The sequence below is a fragment of the Drosophila mauritiana genome, chromosome 2R (assembly GCF_004382145.1).
Source record: "Drosophila mauritiana strain mau12 chromosome 2R, ASM438214v1, whole genome shotgun sequence".
NCBI classification, from domain to species: Eukaryota; Metazoa; Arthropoda; class Insecta; order Diptera; family Drosophilidae; genus Drosophila; species Drosophila mauritiana.
Window position 1 is genome coordinate 13,273,081 of NC_046668.1, and position 16,744 is coordinate 13,289,824.

Below are 16,744 nucleotides of genomic sequence, written 5' to 3' on the forward strand. Positions count from 1 at the left end.
AAGATACAAATGATCTTTATGTATATATTTTCAGGCCGTTTCTTGTTACAAAAACTATACAACTTTACTTAAGCTTAGAAGTTAACCTAACTGCTGGCCGCGCTCTGTAACTTAACGTCGACTACAACTACTTGGTTTTTGGCCTCCTTGAGTCGCCACCAGCGACCCAGGCGGTGCTCCTGTCCGGTGGCAACAAACAGCTTGCTGCCATCGGCATTGAAGGCCAGTCCGTTGATGAAACCGGCGATGGATATGCTCTGGATCAGTTGCATTTTACGCGCGTTGGGATTAGTCTGCCAAAGACGGACGCAACCGTCACAAGAGCCTAAAAACATAAATATTTAGTAATAGTTCGTGGTAAGAAATAGGCGCAATCCCCACCTGTTGCCACTAAATCCGTGTTGACCACCACAGCAATGGCGGTTATCCAGTTGGCCACGCCATTCTCGCCCACTCCGTGCGCCAGTTGCGTTGTGCAAATGGGTTTCTTTTTCAAAGCGCTCCACAAACCGATTGCTCTGTAAAATGGTGTTGTTACTTCCATGCTGAAATAGTTAGGCAGTCTCCAACTTACCCATCCATGCCACCAGACACAAAGTGCTCATCGTTGATGTACTTAACGCACTCAATGCTGTCTTTGTGTCCATTGTAGATCAGCTGCGATTCCTCTGTGATCTTCCAAATGCGCAAGGAGCAATCCGAACCGCCAGCGGTGATGGCGCGCTCTCGACTCAGTGCATCTATGCTAGTTACTGCCGTTTGGTGACCGAATCTGAAATGAGGAGCTCGTTAAATGTCTGATATTAAGGGGGATTAACTAGCATATTACTCACAAACTCTCCACATAGGCCATTTCATCCAGGGACCAGATTTTCACCGACCGATCCTTGGCCGCCGAGTACAAGTCATGTGTGCCTTTGCGAAAGACCAGACCTGCCACACTATCCCGGTGGCCTTTGAGAGTCTTAATGTGTTTCATCGTCTGGGGACACCAAATTTGAATGTGTGGACCACCTTCGGCCAAGGCCAGATACTTCATGTCCGAGGACAGGCATATGCTGATGACATGCGAGCGCCTTTTCTTGCCCGTTTCTGGTTCCTCGCGATGCGACAGCACGTCGGATTTCTCCAGCACCTTCCCCGTTTCCGTGCACCACTTAAGTAGGAACTGCGATTTGGCCCCGGTGTAGAGGAATTTACCATCCGGACTGAGTGCCAGGGCACATATGGGCGTGTGGTGGAGTTTGTGCTTGAGGATGCCGCTCGATTCGCAGGCTTTCAGGCTGCCAGCTATGTTCCGTCGCAGTTTGCCCACGCTATCCAAGTATTCCGTTTGCAAGCGCTGCTCCACGCTCTGGGCCAGCTCCCGATCCTCGGCGCGTTCCGCCTCCTGCTTCTCGATCTCCGACAGATACTGTTTGGCCAGACGCAGGCGCTTATCCTGCGGCGTTTCCTCCTCGCCCTCGTCGGCAGAAAATGCCAAGGTGTTACCATCGCCGCCCAGATCGCTGTTGTACTCCTCATCGTCGCTGGCTATCTCCTCGTCCTCCTCCTTGGGACGGCGCTGCTTCTTTGGCACTGGTCCACTCGTCGCGGGCGCCGATTTACCCGATTTTCCGCCTTTTTTGAGCGGTTTTCCTTTTGTTGTTGCTGCGGGATTCTTTTGAAAGCGTTACAGGTGCCGATCTCTACGCTGCTTGATTCACTTACCTTGCGCTTCTTTGTGCCCTTGGCGCCTGGCTTGAGGAAGAAGGAGGACGACATCGTGGAAAGTAACTAGTTGCGCGGCTTTAATTCAATATTTCTGATAAAAAACTTAATTTAAACGATTAAACGTGCCCACGTGCATATAACAAGGCGCGTGTCCAAATTTAGTACTTTTGTGGAATCAGCTGTTTGGCGAGTGCACATCAACAGGCTGAGTGCTACGAAACTGTGAGTCAGCACGGCCACCCTAAAATGAGCGGCAAAATTATATGCAAGACAAAATATTTAAAATATTAAAATTAAACCAAGTTAATTGCCCATCGAGAAAGCAGTTTCAAATAAAAAACCAAGGATGTTAGCTTGAATATATATCTTTATTTGTTATATATCGATTATTAATCAACTAAAAACTAAAAATCATAATTAAATCCATTAAGTATGTGCTTTTGAATTCATTTTGTTTATTGTTTCCTCCAATGGGCATAAAAAAATTACATATGTATTAGTTAAGCTTGTTGTTGGTGGTCAAAGTAATGTGATTGGCTTGCTGGTGCTATAAATTTATCACAAATTTATGTTATTCTGCAAGTGGTTTTTATTCTTGTTTTCGGTAATAATTTATGTATACGAATGTGAGCGCGCCGCGTCGAAAAGGATTTGAATACCTACAGATCGCGGCGAGGCATCGCTCTCCGGCGGAGAACGTCCCGTTGGCTATCTAAAACTAAGTAACGTGTAAAAGTAATCGTAGTAAAAACGTATTAGGAATATCGCCCGGTACCTCCACGCAGGCGGCCGATTTGATTTACATGATCGAGCACAGGCCCGACGTTTCGATGCCGTTATGCACCTTCTTCGTCCGCTTCAGCGCGGCGTTCCGCAGCGCCGGCTTTTGTTCCACGACGGGCTCCGGATCCGGATCAACTGTGGCGAGCGGCGGAGTGGGCGACTTCAGGCTGCCCGTCTCCGCCGAAAGCGAAGCAGCTGGTGTGGAGGATGCGGTTGAAGTGGTGCTTCGGCTGCCATTGCTGCTGCTGCTCGCGCCGTAAGTGCTGCCAATTACCGAGATCGAGTTGATTACGTTGGAGGGCGTGCTGGTCGCAATCTTGGGCACGAACGTATTGCCGCCGCACAGCACTGGAATGGTGGAAATGGTTTGAATGGCGTTCACCTGCTGGACAGGGTCTCCTGCTCCGGATGCACCGCCAGCTGCTCCTGATCCACCGATGACGCTTATGGCCGAGACTTGCGAGTCCGTTGTCGTGGTGTTGGAGGCACTATTATGACTATTACTACTCGTATTCTTAGTGATATTTATCTTTATTTTATTAACTATGCTAGCCAAAGGTAACGTCGGACCCACTGCGCTCAGGTTATGCGTGGCCTCCTGCTTCTCGCCATTCAATTCCGCATCCGTATCGGCGTTTGCATCACCCTGCTCCACCTCGTCCGCCTCATTGGCGGGCAGTGAGAGCGAGGTCACCGATGCTGGCCGCTCGATGGTGGCCGGCGAGGCTGACGAGCCGATGGTGTGTGTTTGAGTTTCTGCCAGGATGCCAGATGATTGAGCAACTAATGTGATACTGAGGACAGGTAGGTACAGGTTTGGAAACTTACCGCTGCTGTGTATGGAGATCTCGTCCTCGGGCAGAGGTAAAAGCGAAACCACTGTGCCCACGTCTTCGAATCCATCATCCTCGTCCTCCTCATACTCATCCTTGGGCTCCTCCTTGATCTTAACGTTCAGTAGCGCCGCCCTGGTGGCCTCATCCTTCTCCACATAAGTGTCCAGATCCGTGAAAGGAATGTTCGGCTCTTGGATCTCGACATCCGATTCATTGGCCGATTCGTTTTGCTGCTGTTCACCGAGCTCAACCTGATCTTTCTTCGGTTCTTTGGTCTCGAAGTTGGACTCTGTTTTGTCCTGCGACTCGGTGCCCATGTCTGCACGTGTCACATTGCCCGGAACGTACTCGTCCTCATCGTCGTCGTCGACGATTTCCGTGACACTTGGCTCTTCATTGGGCAGCACGATGACGTCGTCATCATCGTCTTCAAAAATGGCCTGTGATGTTTTTGGCATACCTATCGAAAACAGGTTTAGTACATACTGTCTTATTTGCATTCATTAAATCTAAACCCACCTTCATCTTCATCATCCTCCACTTTGATCAGTGTGTCCATGGCATTGTCATCGGTGTTGTTCATGTCCACGTCCTGGTCGGACTTTATCTCCGCTGGAGGATTCAACGAGGCCTTGTAGTCCTCGTAGCATAGAGGATGATATATCTTATCTTCCACACGAATAGCGCTACGGAGATGCCACTCCTCGAGCTCTTCGTTGTAGAACTGCTCGAATTTCTCGTGGCACATGTCACAGCAGTGATCCACATCATCCTTTCCAGCAGCACACGTTGGCACGGGCGAATCCAGGGAGCGTTGTTGGGAGAGCTCCTCAAGGGCCTCAACGCCACCCGGCTGTCCCTGAGCCTCCAGGAAGTTCTTCTCTCGCTCCTCCACATCTTCGATTTCTTCATATTGCCGCCAGTCGTTGAGATCGTAATACCATTTTCGCGAAGTGGCTTTCCTAGTGGAATCCCGCTCTCTACGATTCTGTCGAAAGTGCCAGTCCAAATGTTGGCTGTACTTAATTGTTTGCTCTGGCGGGAAACGCACTCCACAGCTGCTGCACTGCATTCCCAGGTAAAGAACGGCCACCACAGCCGCCTGGCGTGTCTTGATGGACTCTGGCTTGCGGAGATCGATCCGCTTGATCGGCTCCATGGGGGGACCAGCAGGCAGTGTAGCAGGCGCAGCGGTTGCAGATGCAGTTGAGGGTTCGGTGGCAGAGGCGGTTGGCTCTTTGGCCACCGATGAGTCTGCGGCAGGCAGAGTTGGTGCTGCAGCTGCACCACCAATTATTCCAGACGAGACAAGCTTTTGGAACAAATCATTAATGTTCAAGCTCTCTAGTGCAGCGGCTGCTGCTGGAAGGGAAATGGGAGCACCAGCAACTGGGGCGGGCTTCGGTTGCTCCACCACTGGCGGTGGTTTCACAATAATTGGCGGCGGCTTGGGAGGCTCTGCAGGAGCATCAGTCTTAATGTACACCATATCCGCCACATGGGTTTTTCCTGCAATGACTCCTTTGGGCAGCGTTCCAAACCTAATGAAGCAGCTGCGACCGCCGTTCAGCATCATTCCTTTTGGGAGACCACCATACTCCATCTTCTGCAGCTGCCCGTCGAGCAGAGCATATTGGAAACTGTCCACAAATTGCAGCGAATGCTGCTCGGCGCCCAGCTGGAAGGTCTGCTGTCTGGCGTCCAAAAAGAGTGGCACTATAGTATGCGCATCTACAATCATATTGATTTTGCCCACAACCAGATCCCTTCGCACTCGCCCAATGTCCACGTTGGGCGGTGGACCCTCGGCTTTGATTATATGCAGTTTGTTGCCAATGGGCACGGATACGGCCGGACCGCCAAAGTAGATCTCGTACCAGTGCTCGTCAATGTAAAGTTCGCGCGATGGAAAGCCAAATCGAATCCGGTGAAGCTGTCCATCCAAGTGGAACGGCTTGTAATCATCGTTGAAGCAAAGTGGTAGCGGTTCATTGTGATCGATAAGGATCACTCGCTGCCCCGGCTGGAAACCAATTTCATGCGGCTGATCGCCATCCATGAAAATGATGGCCACCTGATTGTAGAAGCGTATCTCCTTGGAGCCACCGTCGATCGTGATGCTTCGCACTACATCAGCCATGGGATTGTCAAGGGAATTTATGGCCTTGGTCATGGTCACCGGTGGCACGGGAGGCATACTAATCATCGACGGCGGTTGCGGTGGCGGCGGAACTGCGGACTGGGCCAACACCATGGCTGGTGGCTGCTGCCAGGGCATGCCACGGAATCCAGCCTGAGGCTGAACGGGCAATTGGATACCGGCCCGCTTGTTGTTGTTATTATTGTTATTGTTGACATTGGCCAGTTGCCAGGCAGTGCGTTGTGCTGCCCCTGCATCCACTTGTTCGCCCCATTTGGTGGGCTTGCGACGTTTCATCTCCCTCTTGGTCTTATCCCGCTTGTTTGAGGGCTTCTCCGGAGCAGCTGCCGGCTGTTCATCGTACCTGGGCGATCCATCGCTATGCGGTGAGCCTGAAGTATGATTTTCGTTGCCCTTCAGCTTGGGAATACGTTTGCGCAGCACTGCATCCCTGGCCGCATTGCGCTCGAGATCGTTGTCTCGGCGCCGGGACTCTTTTATTTTGCTATTCTCATTGATGACCACTACTTTTTGAACCAGATCCTTGTACTGTTCCTGATTCATGCCGTGATTCTCATACATCTCCTGCGCCTGGCTGAGTATGGTGCGCACCTTCTCGTCGTGCGCCTCCTGCGAATCGTCGTTGACTTTAAGCTCCGCCAGCTGCTTAAGGCGTTGGGACACGGCCTGATCCTTGGATTTGTCTAAAGGGGAGAGATAAAGTAGGTGAAATTTTAGCAAAGTATTCAAACACTTTTATAAGGTTTAAAAGGCTGAAACTATACTGTGACTACTTACCAGACTTTCCCTGCTTATTCTGGATTCGAGCCGAGTTAGCCAGCTTGGCGCGCAGCTCCTCCAACGTTGCCTTCTTGGGCGGTGAGCCGGATTTCTTTGTGGGCTACGGATCAAAGTAAAATAATTTAGCCTCACAATACAACAATCTAGACTCATGCCAACCCTACCTTGTCTACCTCGCTTTCGTCCATAGAGTCGTCTTCGACAACAATGACTCCCGGCTTGACAACTAGAATCTCGCGTCGCAGGTCGACATCCTCACTGCCAAAGAGACTATGAAAGCCAAACGGTGTTAGCAAATATATGCCTGAAATACTTTAAAGAATTACTTACGCGTCCAGTTTGGTTGACTTGCTGCGCTTGTGTTGCGGCGGTTGCTCTTCACCGTCGATATGTGGCGGCAGTGCGTCGGCGGGACGTTTCTCGCCAGCACCGCAACCACCTTGCACCTGGAGCAACTTGTTAATCGACAGCTGCAGGGCGTCCGATACATTACCCTGCGAGGAAATAGACGAGGACGACGGACTGGGCGACGATTGCCTGACTAGAGATGCCGCTGGTGTTCCTGAAGTCGTGGGATTTGAGTTGAGCATTGATACTGTTGATAGATTCGCTGTAGACTTTTCTAATTTATTAAACTGTTTTTGTATTTTGAACGACACTTTTGCGGGCAATTTGGAAGTGGACGCGGCTGATGGGGAGGCGTTGGAGGCGCCACTAGCTTGTATTATTGTGCTGCTGATGTGACCGCTGGTTGTATCCTTGTGGTCGAGGCTATCCACTGAGTCGAATGTCGGAGGAGGCGGCGTCTTTGGCCGCCTCAAGTCAATGTCCATACTCGATACATCTATAATCGGCGGACTTGGAGGAGCTGGAAGATGGCCTGGTTCGAGTATTTGAAATGTAGCTAGAAAATTGATTTTGCTTGTGGACTAACATTTTCTTTTCTTACGGCAGAGGAAGGTGGTTTATCAGATAAAAGCAAGAGGATAACAAAACGTGAATTAAATTAGGCAGAGAATTATAAGCAAAGAAAATCGGGAAACGGGATAGAAAATTATAAGGAGGACACAACAGGGCCAACAAACACCAGGCACAACAATCAGGCTAGAGAAACTGATGGCAACTAATGCATAAATAATAACTTAAGGAATCCACGGGCTCCGTTGGGGAACCAATGCAAAATCTAGGTTAGACTATAAAAATATAAATAGTAATTAAAATGAATTAAATTGGATAAAAGTGCCGTTCTACAAATACAAAACAATATAAATACATATGCAACTTCAACACTAGCTGGCTTGTATATACATTAAAGCCAACTACAACGTATGCTTAAAATAAAAGTAAACTTAATCTGGTTCTAGATGTTCCATAGACTTGGATTTTAGTTTAAAAATGTTTGTTCACTTCGGGTTTACACGCTTGTTAACAGGAAATTAAAACTGCAGTCTTTATTTTATTGAGTTTCTCTTCATCTAATAATTGTTTATCAATAGGAAGTTTAAGGTACAAGAAATACTTCACATTTAAATAATTTTCTTGGTTTATTTTTGATTCGCTTTCAATTTAGTTGTACTTATTGGTTTGACATTCACAAATCGAAAATCATTTTCAAAATCACACCAAAGGCGGCACCTGGCTACATTTTGCATTAATTAAAACAACTGGGAATGCAAAAGGTTTTCAACACATTTTATTTACACTTTGCTTTCGATTCGATAAAACTTGATAGATTTTTCTAAACGACGCTTAAGTATTTATAAGAAAAAATATAGCATAAATATTTAATTAATGGTTGGCGGTAAGTTGCCTTAAAACGAAACAAATTTCCCGCTTCCCAAAAAACTGGGCCAAAAAACAACGAAGTAAGAACCAAATTTCAGCAGTTAGTGGAGTCTTTTTATAAACATTTTGTGTCAATAATGTTGATCAGTAAGTATTACTGGCAAGGGTAGATTTTATAACCATCTCAAATTGTTGTCCAGTAGTAATTTAATATGATATTTATCAGAATTCAAGCAAAATCTATAGATTAACATTCCATTGTTGGGAACGCCACTTGGGTATCACAGTTGTACTTATCACAGACTTCGGTTAGAGTTGAGCAGAAGATTTCCACTTGTCAACCACATACGGTCCCAAAAACCCGCCCTTCCACCAACCTAAGCCATCGAGTGCCGCCATTCTGGTTGATATTTTCTAAATTTTCAACTAAGCTGTCTGTAGCTCTAGGTTCCAAGTCAAACCAGACTTGGTTGTTTGCTAACAAGTGTGAGATTAGAATTAAAAGTTGTTTCTTACGTTTCTCTAAATCTTTTGGTGCTTTAGCTGATGCTGCTAGTGATGCGCCCGCCAGTGGTAAGGATGATGGGGCAACAGCCCTGCTCTCTGGTGACTTGCTTCGAACTCCGGTGCGTAGGTCGACGTCCATAAAAACTGGAGATCGACTGCGGGATCGCAGAGAAGAGGTCTTTCCTCGCGACGAGGATGACTTGTGCGACGTGCTGCGCTTGGATTTGGATGGCGAGCTACTCGGTGAGCTGCTCTTGCGTTTCGCGGATCCCAGAGGAGATCCATTGCGAACATAGCGATCCGAATCCTTAGACGAGATCTTACCGGACCGCTTAACTGGTGGCTGGTTGGAGCTGCCTTGTGCCTTGTGCCGAACATCAGAGCCCGACGAAGATGTGGAAGCGGTGGAGCTCTTGGACTCACTTCGCTTGCGGCTCGACGAACTGCTGTGGCTAGAGCTTCCACTCTTTCCAGGCCGACTGCTGCTGTTGCGCACAGGCGATTTGCTGCGCGACCGACTAGACTTCTGTGAGGAGCTCGATTTGGCCTCCAGCCGAGGATCGTTTCGTGCAGGCGCAGCTAGATTTGAGGACGCCGCATGCATTTGGCGCGCTAGTCTCGGATCTCGTTGGCGCACCGAGTTTAACAGTGCCGGATTGACAGGATTGACTTTTGGTTTATTCGCAAAATGCTGTAATTCCATAATTGAATTAGATTTTGTATAGCTTCCACCATCACATTTCAAAATTTACCTGCGGAGCCACTGGTATGTTATGCATTACGGGACCAACATTGCCCGATGCTCCTGGAGATCGCTGATTATGCACTGCTAGAGCGGGATCCGTGATTGGCGGATGAATAGCTGGTGGAGTGGGGGCAGGCATAATTATCGGTGCTCCAGCTATCGCGTCCGTGGCTTGGTTCAGCTGAAGCTTCTGCTCCTCTAAATGCTTTTTGGTTTGCTCCAGCTCAAGTTCCAGTTTGCGCTTCTTGAGCTCCAGCAACTCACGAGTTTTTGCTTGCAAAATCTCCTCCATGTCGCTGGGCATTGTGGGGTTACCAGGAACCAAACCCTTTTTGCAATTGAAAGGATACATTGGTCTAAATTGGTCCCGTAATGCATTAATAGTTATTTTGAGCACTCACCGGTTTTAAGAAATTCGGATTAACATGAATGGCCGGATTGACGTGAATTGGATGTTTGGCAGTAATGGGCCAGTTACTATCTAGGCGCTTCACCTTAACGTCCAGAGCGTACATCTTGGATGGCGGGAACACCTCGTTCCAGGTCTGACGCAGGGCATACATGCGTTCCCGCACTTTTTCCAAAATCTGCGACTGTGAGTGCTGGACCTGCAGGATTGAAATAACATTAATGAGCCATGGGATGGCATTAACAATATGAATTTTGCTTACCGATTCGAAGGCGTGGAGGAATATGTTGACTATGCACTGTCCAAACAATTGGACGTAGCTGCTTTTCACATTCTTTACTATCGAATCAATTAAATATAGTATGGGCAATTTAAATTCGGGCGCCACCTGTTAGAAGTTTAGTAAAATAGGTAAGAAATAAAGAAGAATAAGTGTCTACGGAACGTCGCTAGCGTAGATTCAAACGTATAGATTGGAAGAAAACTAATGACACGGGCCGATGGACAACACAACAGCAGGGTCAGCGATCGTCCACCGAAGTCATCATCCTCATCTGCTGGTGGTGGGTGCCTCCATGCCAAGGCGGTCGAACTCAAACAAAATCCTAGCCTACAGAGAAATATTTTCCTAAGCATTGGGTGCTGAATGAGGAAACGCGGTGTCTAAGGATCTCCGAACATTAAGGGTTACAGTGTTGGCGTATGATGTTAGCGGTCTGTTCCCTTAGCCGAGTGAATGTGAATGAAAATCGCAGTGATAATGTGGCAGAAACAATGGCTTTTACTACTCTTACGTATTATGGACATTTGTTTTTGTTTGGCTGCAGTTTTTTTACTTTTACCAAAACTTGCACTTTTCTTTTTGTAATACAAAAATTGCTGCACATCAATTTTTTATATTGATTGTAAGCAGTCAAGGTTTTTGTATAAAATAAAAGACAACTTGGTGACGATTGTTTAAGCATTTTCTCTTTTTATTTATTTTTCAATATTTTTTTTTAAGGTTGTTTGTTATTCCTTAGCTTTAAACTCTGGGATCCAAAGTAGAAAGAAATAAGAAACGAGGAGCAGGTTGGTTAAACTTCTTACCTTTGTAGATGATTAAAATCAGTCACGGTTTAGAAACCAAATTATGAGATATATACTAAGATTATTAGGAACCTATCTACCATTTGTGCACAAGAGTTTGCAGAAAAAACCAACTGAAAGAACCAAGTCTTAGAAACGCATATGTGTGGCCTTCGCTGGGTTTCTCTGCAATCAAAGGGCAACAGTAATCAATAAACTGCACATTCTATCACAATTTCGATATGGAGAATCACTTTTAGTGTCGACCGTCTTTTAGCTGTGTGTAAGCTGGAGTGTCTTTGTTTTTAAGTAAATACGCTTTTGTTTTAACCTGGCTGATGTAATATTCCACCACTTTAACTATGATGTGGGCGTAGTTGATGTTCTCCTCGGCAAGCATCGTGAGCATATTGATCAATGGCTTGCTGTTGCAGTTGAGGTCCTGGAGACTGGACAGGTACTCCTCGCCGATCCTCCGCTCATCGTCGCGGCAGTTCTGAAATAGCTGTTCCATTGTGGACTTCGTATTCCAGATCTTGATCCGGATATTGATCAAGTTATTTGGTTTGAAGTAGTCACAGTTGCTATGTTTCGACTGCAAGGGAAAATATAACAAAGTAATTAAATGACATGAAAAGCAAGGGTAATTTGTGTGAAATATTTTGATTTTTTGGATGAATAATGTATTTTGAATTAAGGCTGCGATGTTTGTTAGCAATATGTTCATCCACTGAAATCTTAAGCTAGCATTATGTTGCTAATTCTGTACATAGCGTATCTATGGAATTCGTACCAGATGTAAACAATCACGCGCGTCCACAAACACAAGGTAATCTCTTACATATATACACACACACACGTATGGGATGACGACGAAAATTCAATATGGCGACCATGCGCATATTTTCGCATGTGTGGCCTGCCCGAACAAATTAACCAATAAAGTGCTTGTTTTTCCTTTCTGTACCCCGCATTTCACGTTTTCACGAAATAGTTACGTTTTAGTGCAAATGTCTCGTTGCTTAAATTGATTTAACAAAGATTTTCGCAGACAAAGCCACGTTTGTGTTACCACCACATACACACGCGAGTTATCAGTTCGACTTTAAAGTACTTTTTTCACGTTGCAGAACATTTAAAACATACCTTTTTAAGCTAATACATTTGTACAATAACTGCCAGACACTTTTGCGAAAAAAAAATTTCACAAATGCACTGGTACTATTTAAAAATTAGCTTTTGAAAACTCTCACGTAACAACTGCGATGTATTTTTGATGACTTACACTTAAAAGTGTGGCCGTCGACGTGAAATGGAAATTATACTTTTTATACAATTTTTATTCAAGCAAATATACTAAAACCATACCATTAAGGTATTTTTTGAGCATTGAACCGCGTTGCCAACCACTAAAAATGTTTAATTTTAAAGTTATTAATTAGTTTTAAAAATGCTGGATAACTTTTTATAAAAGAAATGAATACCAGAAGTGTTTTGTTCTTTTTTGTTTTAATGCAATAGCAAACTATTCAATTTTATAAGCGTTGCCCATTTTAATTAATAAGCCGCCAGGTGGCGGTAGTGAGCGATCCGAAAAATATTATTGTTTCTTTAACTTTGTTGTTGCATTTCTTCTAGCCGAGTAACGGGTATCTGATAGTCGAGGAATTCAAAATTAGCGTTATCGGAGGACTATATAATAAGTCTGCTAAAGAATTAGAGGAAAAAAAAGTAAAAAAAATAACAGATAAGAAATACATCACTCTTATCATACTTTAAATTACGCTCATATACTAAACCGAGAATAAATATATTGGATAGACTTTATCTTCAAGGCGGGTGTTCTACAGTTATCCCTCACTATATCAATTGCATTAACTTGAATCACCGTTAAAAGCTCGTCAAGTCCGAGCTTCAGTTCGACTTGATTTTCAGTGAGCCGAGGTTCTATGAGACGAGGTTATCTGCCTGGGTCTGTTTACACAACTGCAGCTGATTGGAAGCGCGGAGCGAATAGAGGCGTTGGTCCGGTGTTCAGTTGAAAGTGAATCTACTTGGGGAGAGGATGCTGGATGTAGTGGCTCTACTGCTTATAGCCCTGGCAGTGGGCTTCTGGTTCGTGCGGACGCGTTATAGCTACTGGACCCGGCGGGGCATTGGCTGTGAGCCGGCCCGGTTTCCCGTGGGCAATATGGAGGGATTCCGGAAAAACAAGCATTTCATCGACATAGTAACGCCAATCTATGAGAAGTTCAAGGGCAATGGAGCACCCTTCGCCGGATTCTTTATGATGCTGAGACCTGTGGTCTTGGTCACAGATCTGGAACTGGCCAAACAGATCCTCATTCAGGATTTCGCCAACTTTGAGGATCGTGGAATGTATCACAATGAGCGGGATGATCCCCTAACTGGCCATCTATTCCGCATCGACGGGCCCAAGTGGCGACCATTGCGCCAGAAAATGTCGCCCACCTTCACCTCAGCCAAGATGAAGTACATGTTTCCGACGGTGTGCGAGGTGGGCGGGGAACTTACTCAAGTTTGCGGCGAGTTGGCGGATAATGCCATGTGCGGAATCCTTGAGATCGGTGATCTGATGGCTCGCTACACTTCGGATGTGATTGGACGTTGTGCCTTTGGCGTGGAATGCAATGGCCTCCGAAATCCCGAGGCGGAGTTCGCCATAATGGGCAGGAGAGCCTTTTCAGAGCGTCGCCACTGTAAGCTGGTCGATGGATTTATAGAGAGTTTTCCCGAGGTGGCCAGGCTTTTGCGCATGCGCCAAATCCATCAGGACATTACGGATTTCTATGTGGGCATCGTTCGGGAAACTGTGAAGCAGAGGGAGGAGCAGGGCATCGTGAGGAGCGACTTCATGAACCTGCTGATCGAAATGAAGCAGCGCGGTGAGCTCACCATCGAGGAAATGGCCGCCCAGGCATTTATATTCTTTGTGGCGGGATTCGATACTTCCGCATCCACGTTAGGATTTGCACTGTACGAGTTGGCCAAGCAGCCGGCACTGCAGGCAAAGCTACGCGAGGAAATTGACCAGGCTCTGCAGTTACATCAGGGTGAATTCACATATGATTCCATGCAGGAGCTGCGCTACATGGAACTGGTCATTGCAGGTGAGCCCGACTCAAAATATAGCAAAGATGATTACATTAAGACCATATCTTTCAGAAACCCTTCGAAAGTATCCCATACTACCGCAGCTCACTCGCATCTCCAGGCATCTCTACGCAGCTAAGGGCGATCGTCATTTCTACATCGAGCCGGGTCAAATGGTACTGATTCCGGTCTACGGCATCCATCATGATCCCGCCCTATACCCCGAGCCACATAAGTTCATCCCGGAGCGCTTTCTGGCCGATCAGCTGGCCCAGCGACCCACCGCCGCATGGCTGCCCTTCGGCGATGGACCGCGAAACTGCATTGGAATGAGGTTTGGCAAAATGCAGACGACCATTGGCCTGGTCAGTCTGCTCCGAAACTTTCACTTCAGCGTCTGTCCGCGAACTGACCCAAACATTGAGTTTCTCAAGTCCAACATTCTGCTGTGCCCGGCCAACGGAATTTACTTAAAAGTCCAACAGCTTAGCCAACTGAGCAGATAGTGTAGTGCTGCTTATCAAATCGCTGTCTGGATTGTATTCTAATGTACATTTAACAATGCTGTTATACAAATACACAATCAAATCAATCAGGAAAACTGCTGTATATCTAATCAAGCTTCTTGCGCTTAATTTGTTTGATTAAATACTTGTGTCGTCACTGACATTATCTTAGCATTTCACCAGTGCCAGGAATTTTAAATAATGAAATCTCTTTCCAAGTTTCATGCTTAGTTTGTACTTTTGCGTTGGCAAATCACAGTTATATTTAATACGCTTAAAATACAATACAAAATGCTGGAATTCGCTTTGTTTATATTTTATCGATTGCGTAATCGCTAGATTGTTTATATGGAGAGAATGTAGTAGTATAGCATATGATTCCCTAATTATTATTTATCACATTGAGAACAAACCTTAAGAGAACTGGAAAGGTGAGTTTTGTATGATAATGAGAGACTGACGAAATGAGCGCATGGAAGACCTTATATGCGTATGAGTTCGCGTTGTGGCATCCCATTTGATGGTCAGTTTGTATTGGACTCTGGTTGCGAAATGTTGTTACTGGCTCTGATCGTTGTGATTCTATCTCTGCTCGTCTTCGCGGCCCGACGACGTCATGGATACTGGCAGAGAAGGGGCATACCGCACGACGAGGCACACCCGCTTTTCGGAAACATCAAGGACTGGCCCAATAAACGCCACATTGCCAAGATCTTTCGGGACTATTACTTCAAGTTCAAGAACTCCGATTACCCATTCGCTGGATTTTTCTTCTTTTTCACCCGCACCGCTGTGGTCACCGACTTGGATTTGGTCAAGAGGGTGCTGATCAAGGACTTCAATCACTTTGAGAATCGGGGAGTCTTCTACAACGAGATCGATGATCCGCTGTCGGCCACCTTGTTCAGCATCGAGGGTCAGAAGTGGCGTCATCTGAGGCACAAGCTGACACCCACTTTTACGTCCGGCAAAATGAAGAACATGTTTCCGATCGTTGTAAAAGTTGGAGAAGAAATGGATAAAGTGTTCAGTAGTAAAACCACTGCGGATCGAGGTCAAGTTTTGGAGGTTGTGGATCTGGTGGCACGGTACACCGCCGATGTGATCGGCAATTGCGCATTCGGTCTCAATTGCAACAGCTTGTACGATCCAAAGGCTGAATTTGTGGAAATTGGCAAACGGGCGATCACCGAGCATCGTTACGGGAACATACTGGATATATTCCTCTTTGGGTTTCCCAAGTTATCGCGCCGCTTACGCTTGAAACTAAACATCCAGGAGGCAGAGGACTTTTACACCAAGATCGTGAGGGAAACCATTGACTACCGTCTGCGGACGAAGGAAAAGCGAAATGATTTCATGGACAGTCTGATAGAGATGTATAAGAATGAGCAGTCGGGAAATTCGGAGGATGGGCTGACCTTTAACGAGCTTCTCGCTCAGGCTTTCATATTCTTTGTGGCTGGATTCGAGACGAGCTCCACGACCATGGGATTCGCTCTGTATGAGCTGGCCAGGAACCAGGATGTACAGGATAAGCTCAGGGAGGAGATCAACAATGTGTTCGGCAAACACAACAAAGAGTTCACCTACGAGGGAATCAAGGAGATGAAATACCTGGAGCAGGTTGTGATGGGTAAGTTTCTTTAATGTTTCATTTGAGAAATTAATTGTATTATTATTTTTAGAAACCCTGCGAAAGTACCCAGTACTTGCTCATCTTTCAAGAATGACTGACACCGATTTTTCGCCTGGAGATCCAAAATACTTCATTGCCAAGGGAACCATTGTTGTGATCCCAGCTTTGGGCATTCACTATGATCCGGACATATATCCCGAACCGGAGACATTCAAGCCAGAACGCTTTACCGACGAGGAAATCGCTGCCAGACCCTCGTGCACTTGGCTTCCATTTGGAGAAGGACCTCGGAATTGCATTGGTCTGCGATTTGGAATGATGCAAACCTGTGTGGGCTTGGCCTACTTGATCAGGGGCTATAAGTTCAGTGTTTCCCCCGAAACTCAAATACCCATGAAGATTGTCGTTAAGAACATTCTGATATCGGCCGAGAATGGTATCCACCTTAATGTTGAGAAGCTTGCCAAATAAGTTTTTAATAAATACATTATGTATACATATCATTATATGTAGTAGAATCTTATATGAAGTAACGAAAGCAATTGTGTTCTTTATTTTGCTTTATTCATTTGCATGATCGATAAGATTAGGCTGTGCTCAGTGAATATGCATTTTAGCCCTCTTTAACTAACCTTTTTAATGTGTTATGTGTTAGGCAATGTTTTGATTTGCTGGCAAACATCACCTAATGAGGCATA

At 46.1% G+C, this 16,744-nt stretch overlaps 4 protein-coding genes across 9 annotated transcripts; 2 read left to right on the forward strand and 2 right to left on the reverse strand.

Annotated features, from left to right (window-relative positions):
* Positions 1 to 4: 4 nt before the first annotated feature.
* On the reverse strand, positions 5 to 1,870 carry LOC117137530 (U3 small nucleolar RNA-interacting protein 2). The gene is made up of 5 exons (XM_033299016.1): positions 1,711 to 1,870; positions 834 to 1,660; positions 575 to 772; positions 382 to 518; positions 5 to 325 (listed from the first exon to the last, which is right to left on the reverse strand). Exons 1-5 carry the CDS (start codon positions 1,762 to 1,764, stop codon positions 87 to 89), a joined length of 1,455 nt encoding a protein of 484 aa, XP_033154907.1. The 5' UTR covers positions 1,765 to 1,870; the 3' UTR covers positions 5 to 86.
* Positions 1,871 to 2,148: 278 nt separating this feature from the next.
* Positions 2,149 to 12,082, reverse strand: LOC117136848. 6 transcript variants are annotated; one of them, XM_033297946.1, is made up of 12 exons: positions 11,934 to 12,082; positions 11,119 to 11,382; positions 9,982 to 10,107; positions 9,712 to 9,918; positions 9,318 to 9,638; positions 8,575 to 9,256; positions 6,604 to 6,835; positions 6,438 to 6,543; positions 6,271 to 6,373; positions 3,852 to 6,176; positions 3,325 to 3,792; positions 2,149 to 3,252 (listed from the first exon to the last, which is right to left on the reverse strand). In XM_033297946.1, exons 2-12 carry the CDS (start codon positions 11,299 to 11,301, stop codon positions 2,513 to 2,515), a joined length of 5,493 nt encoding a protein of 1,830 aa, XP_033153837.1. In that variant the 5' UTR covers positions 11,302 to 11,382; positions 11,934 to 12,082; the 3' UTR covers positions 2,149 to 2,512. The 6 variants fall into 6 exon arrangements, with proteins under 6 accessions (XP_033153837.1, XP_033153836.1, XP_033153835.1 ...); XM_033297945.1 differs by having other exon boundaries at positions 6,604 to 6,868; XM_033297944.1 differs by having other exon boundaries at positions 6,604 to 6,883.
* Positions 12,083 to 12,681: 599 nt separating this feature from the next.
* Positions 12,682 to 14,611, forward strand: LOC117136851 (cytochrome P450 6a22). Its single transcript, XM_033297950.1, has 2 exons — positions 12,682 to 13,918; positions 13,974 to 14,611. Exons 1-2 carry the CDS (start codon positions 12,853 to 12,855, stop codon positions 14,405 to 14,407), a joined length of 1,500 nt encoding a protein of 499 aa, XP_033153841.1. The 5' UTR covers positions 12,682 to 12,852; the 3' UTR covers positions 14,408 to 14,611.
* A 172-nt stretch (positions 14,612 to 14,783) lies between these two features.
* Positions 14,784 to 16,584, forward strand: LOC117136849 (probable cytochrome P450 6a17). Its single transcript, XM_033297947.1, has 2 exons — positions 14,784 to 16,043; positions 16,096 to 16,584. The coding sequence occupies exons 1-2, from the start codon at positions 14,894 to 14,896 to the stop codon at positions 16,515 to 16,517; spliced, it is 1,572 nt and encodes a 523-aa protein (XP_033153838.1). The 5' UTR covers positions 14,784 to 14,893; the 3' UTR covers positions 16,518 to 16,584.
* Positions 16,585 to 16,744: the final 160 nt, after the last annotated feature.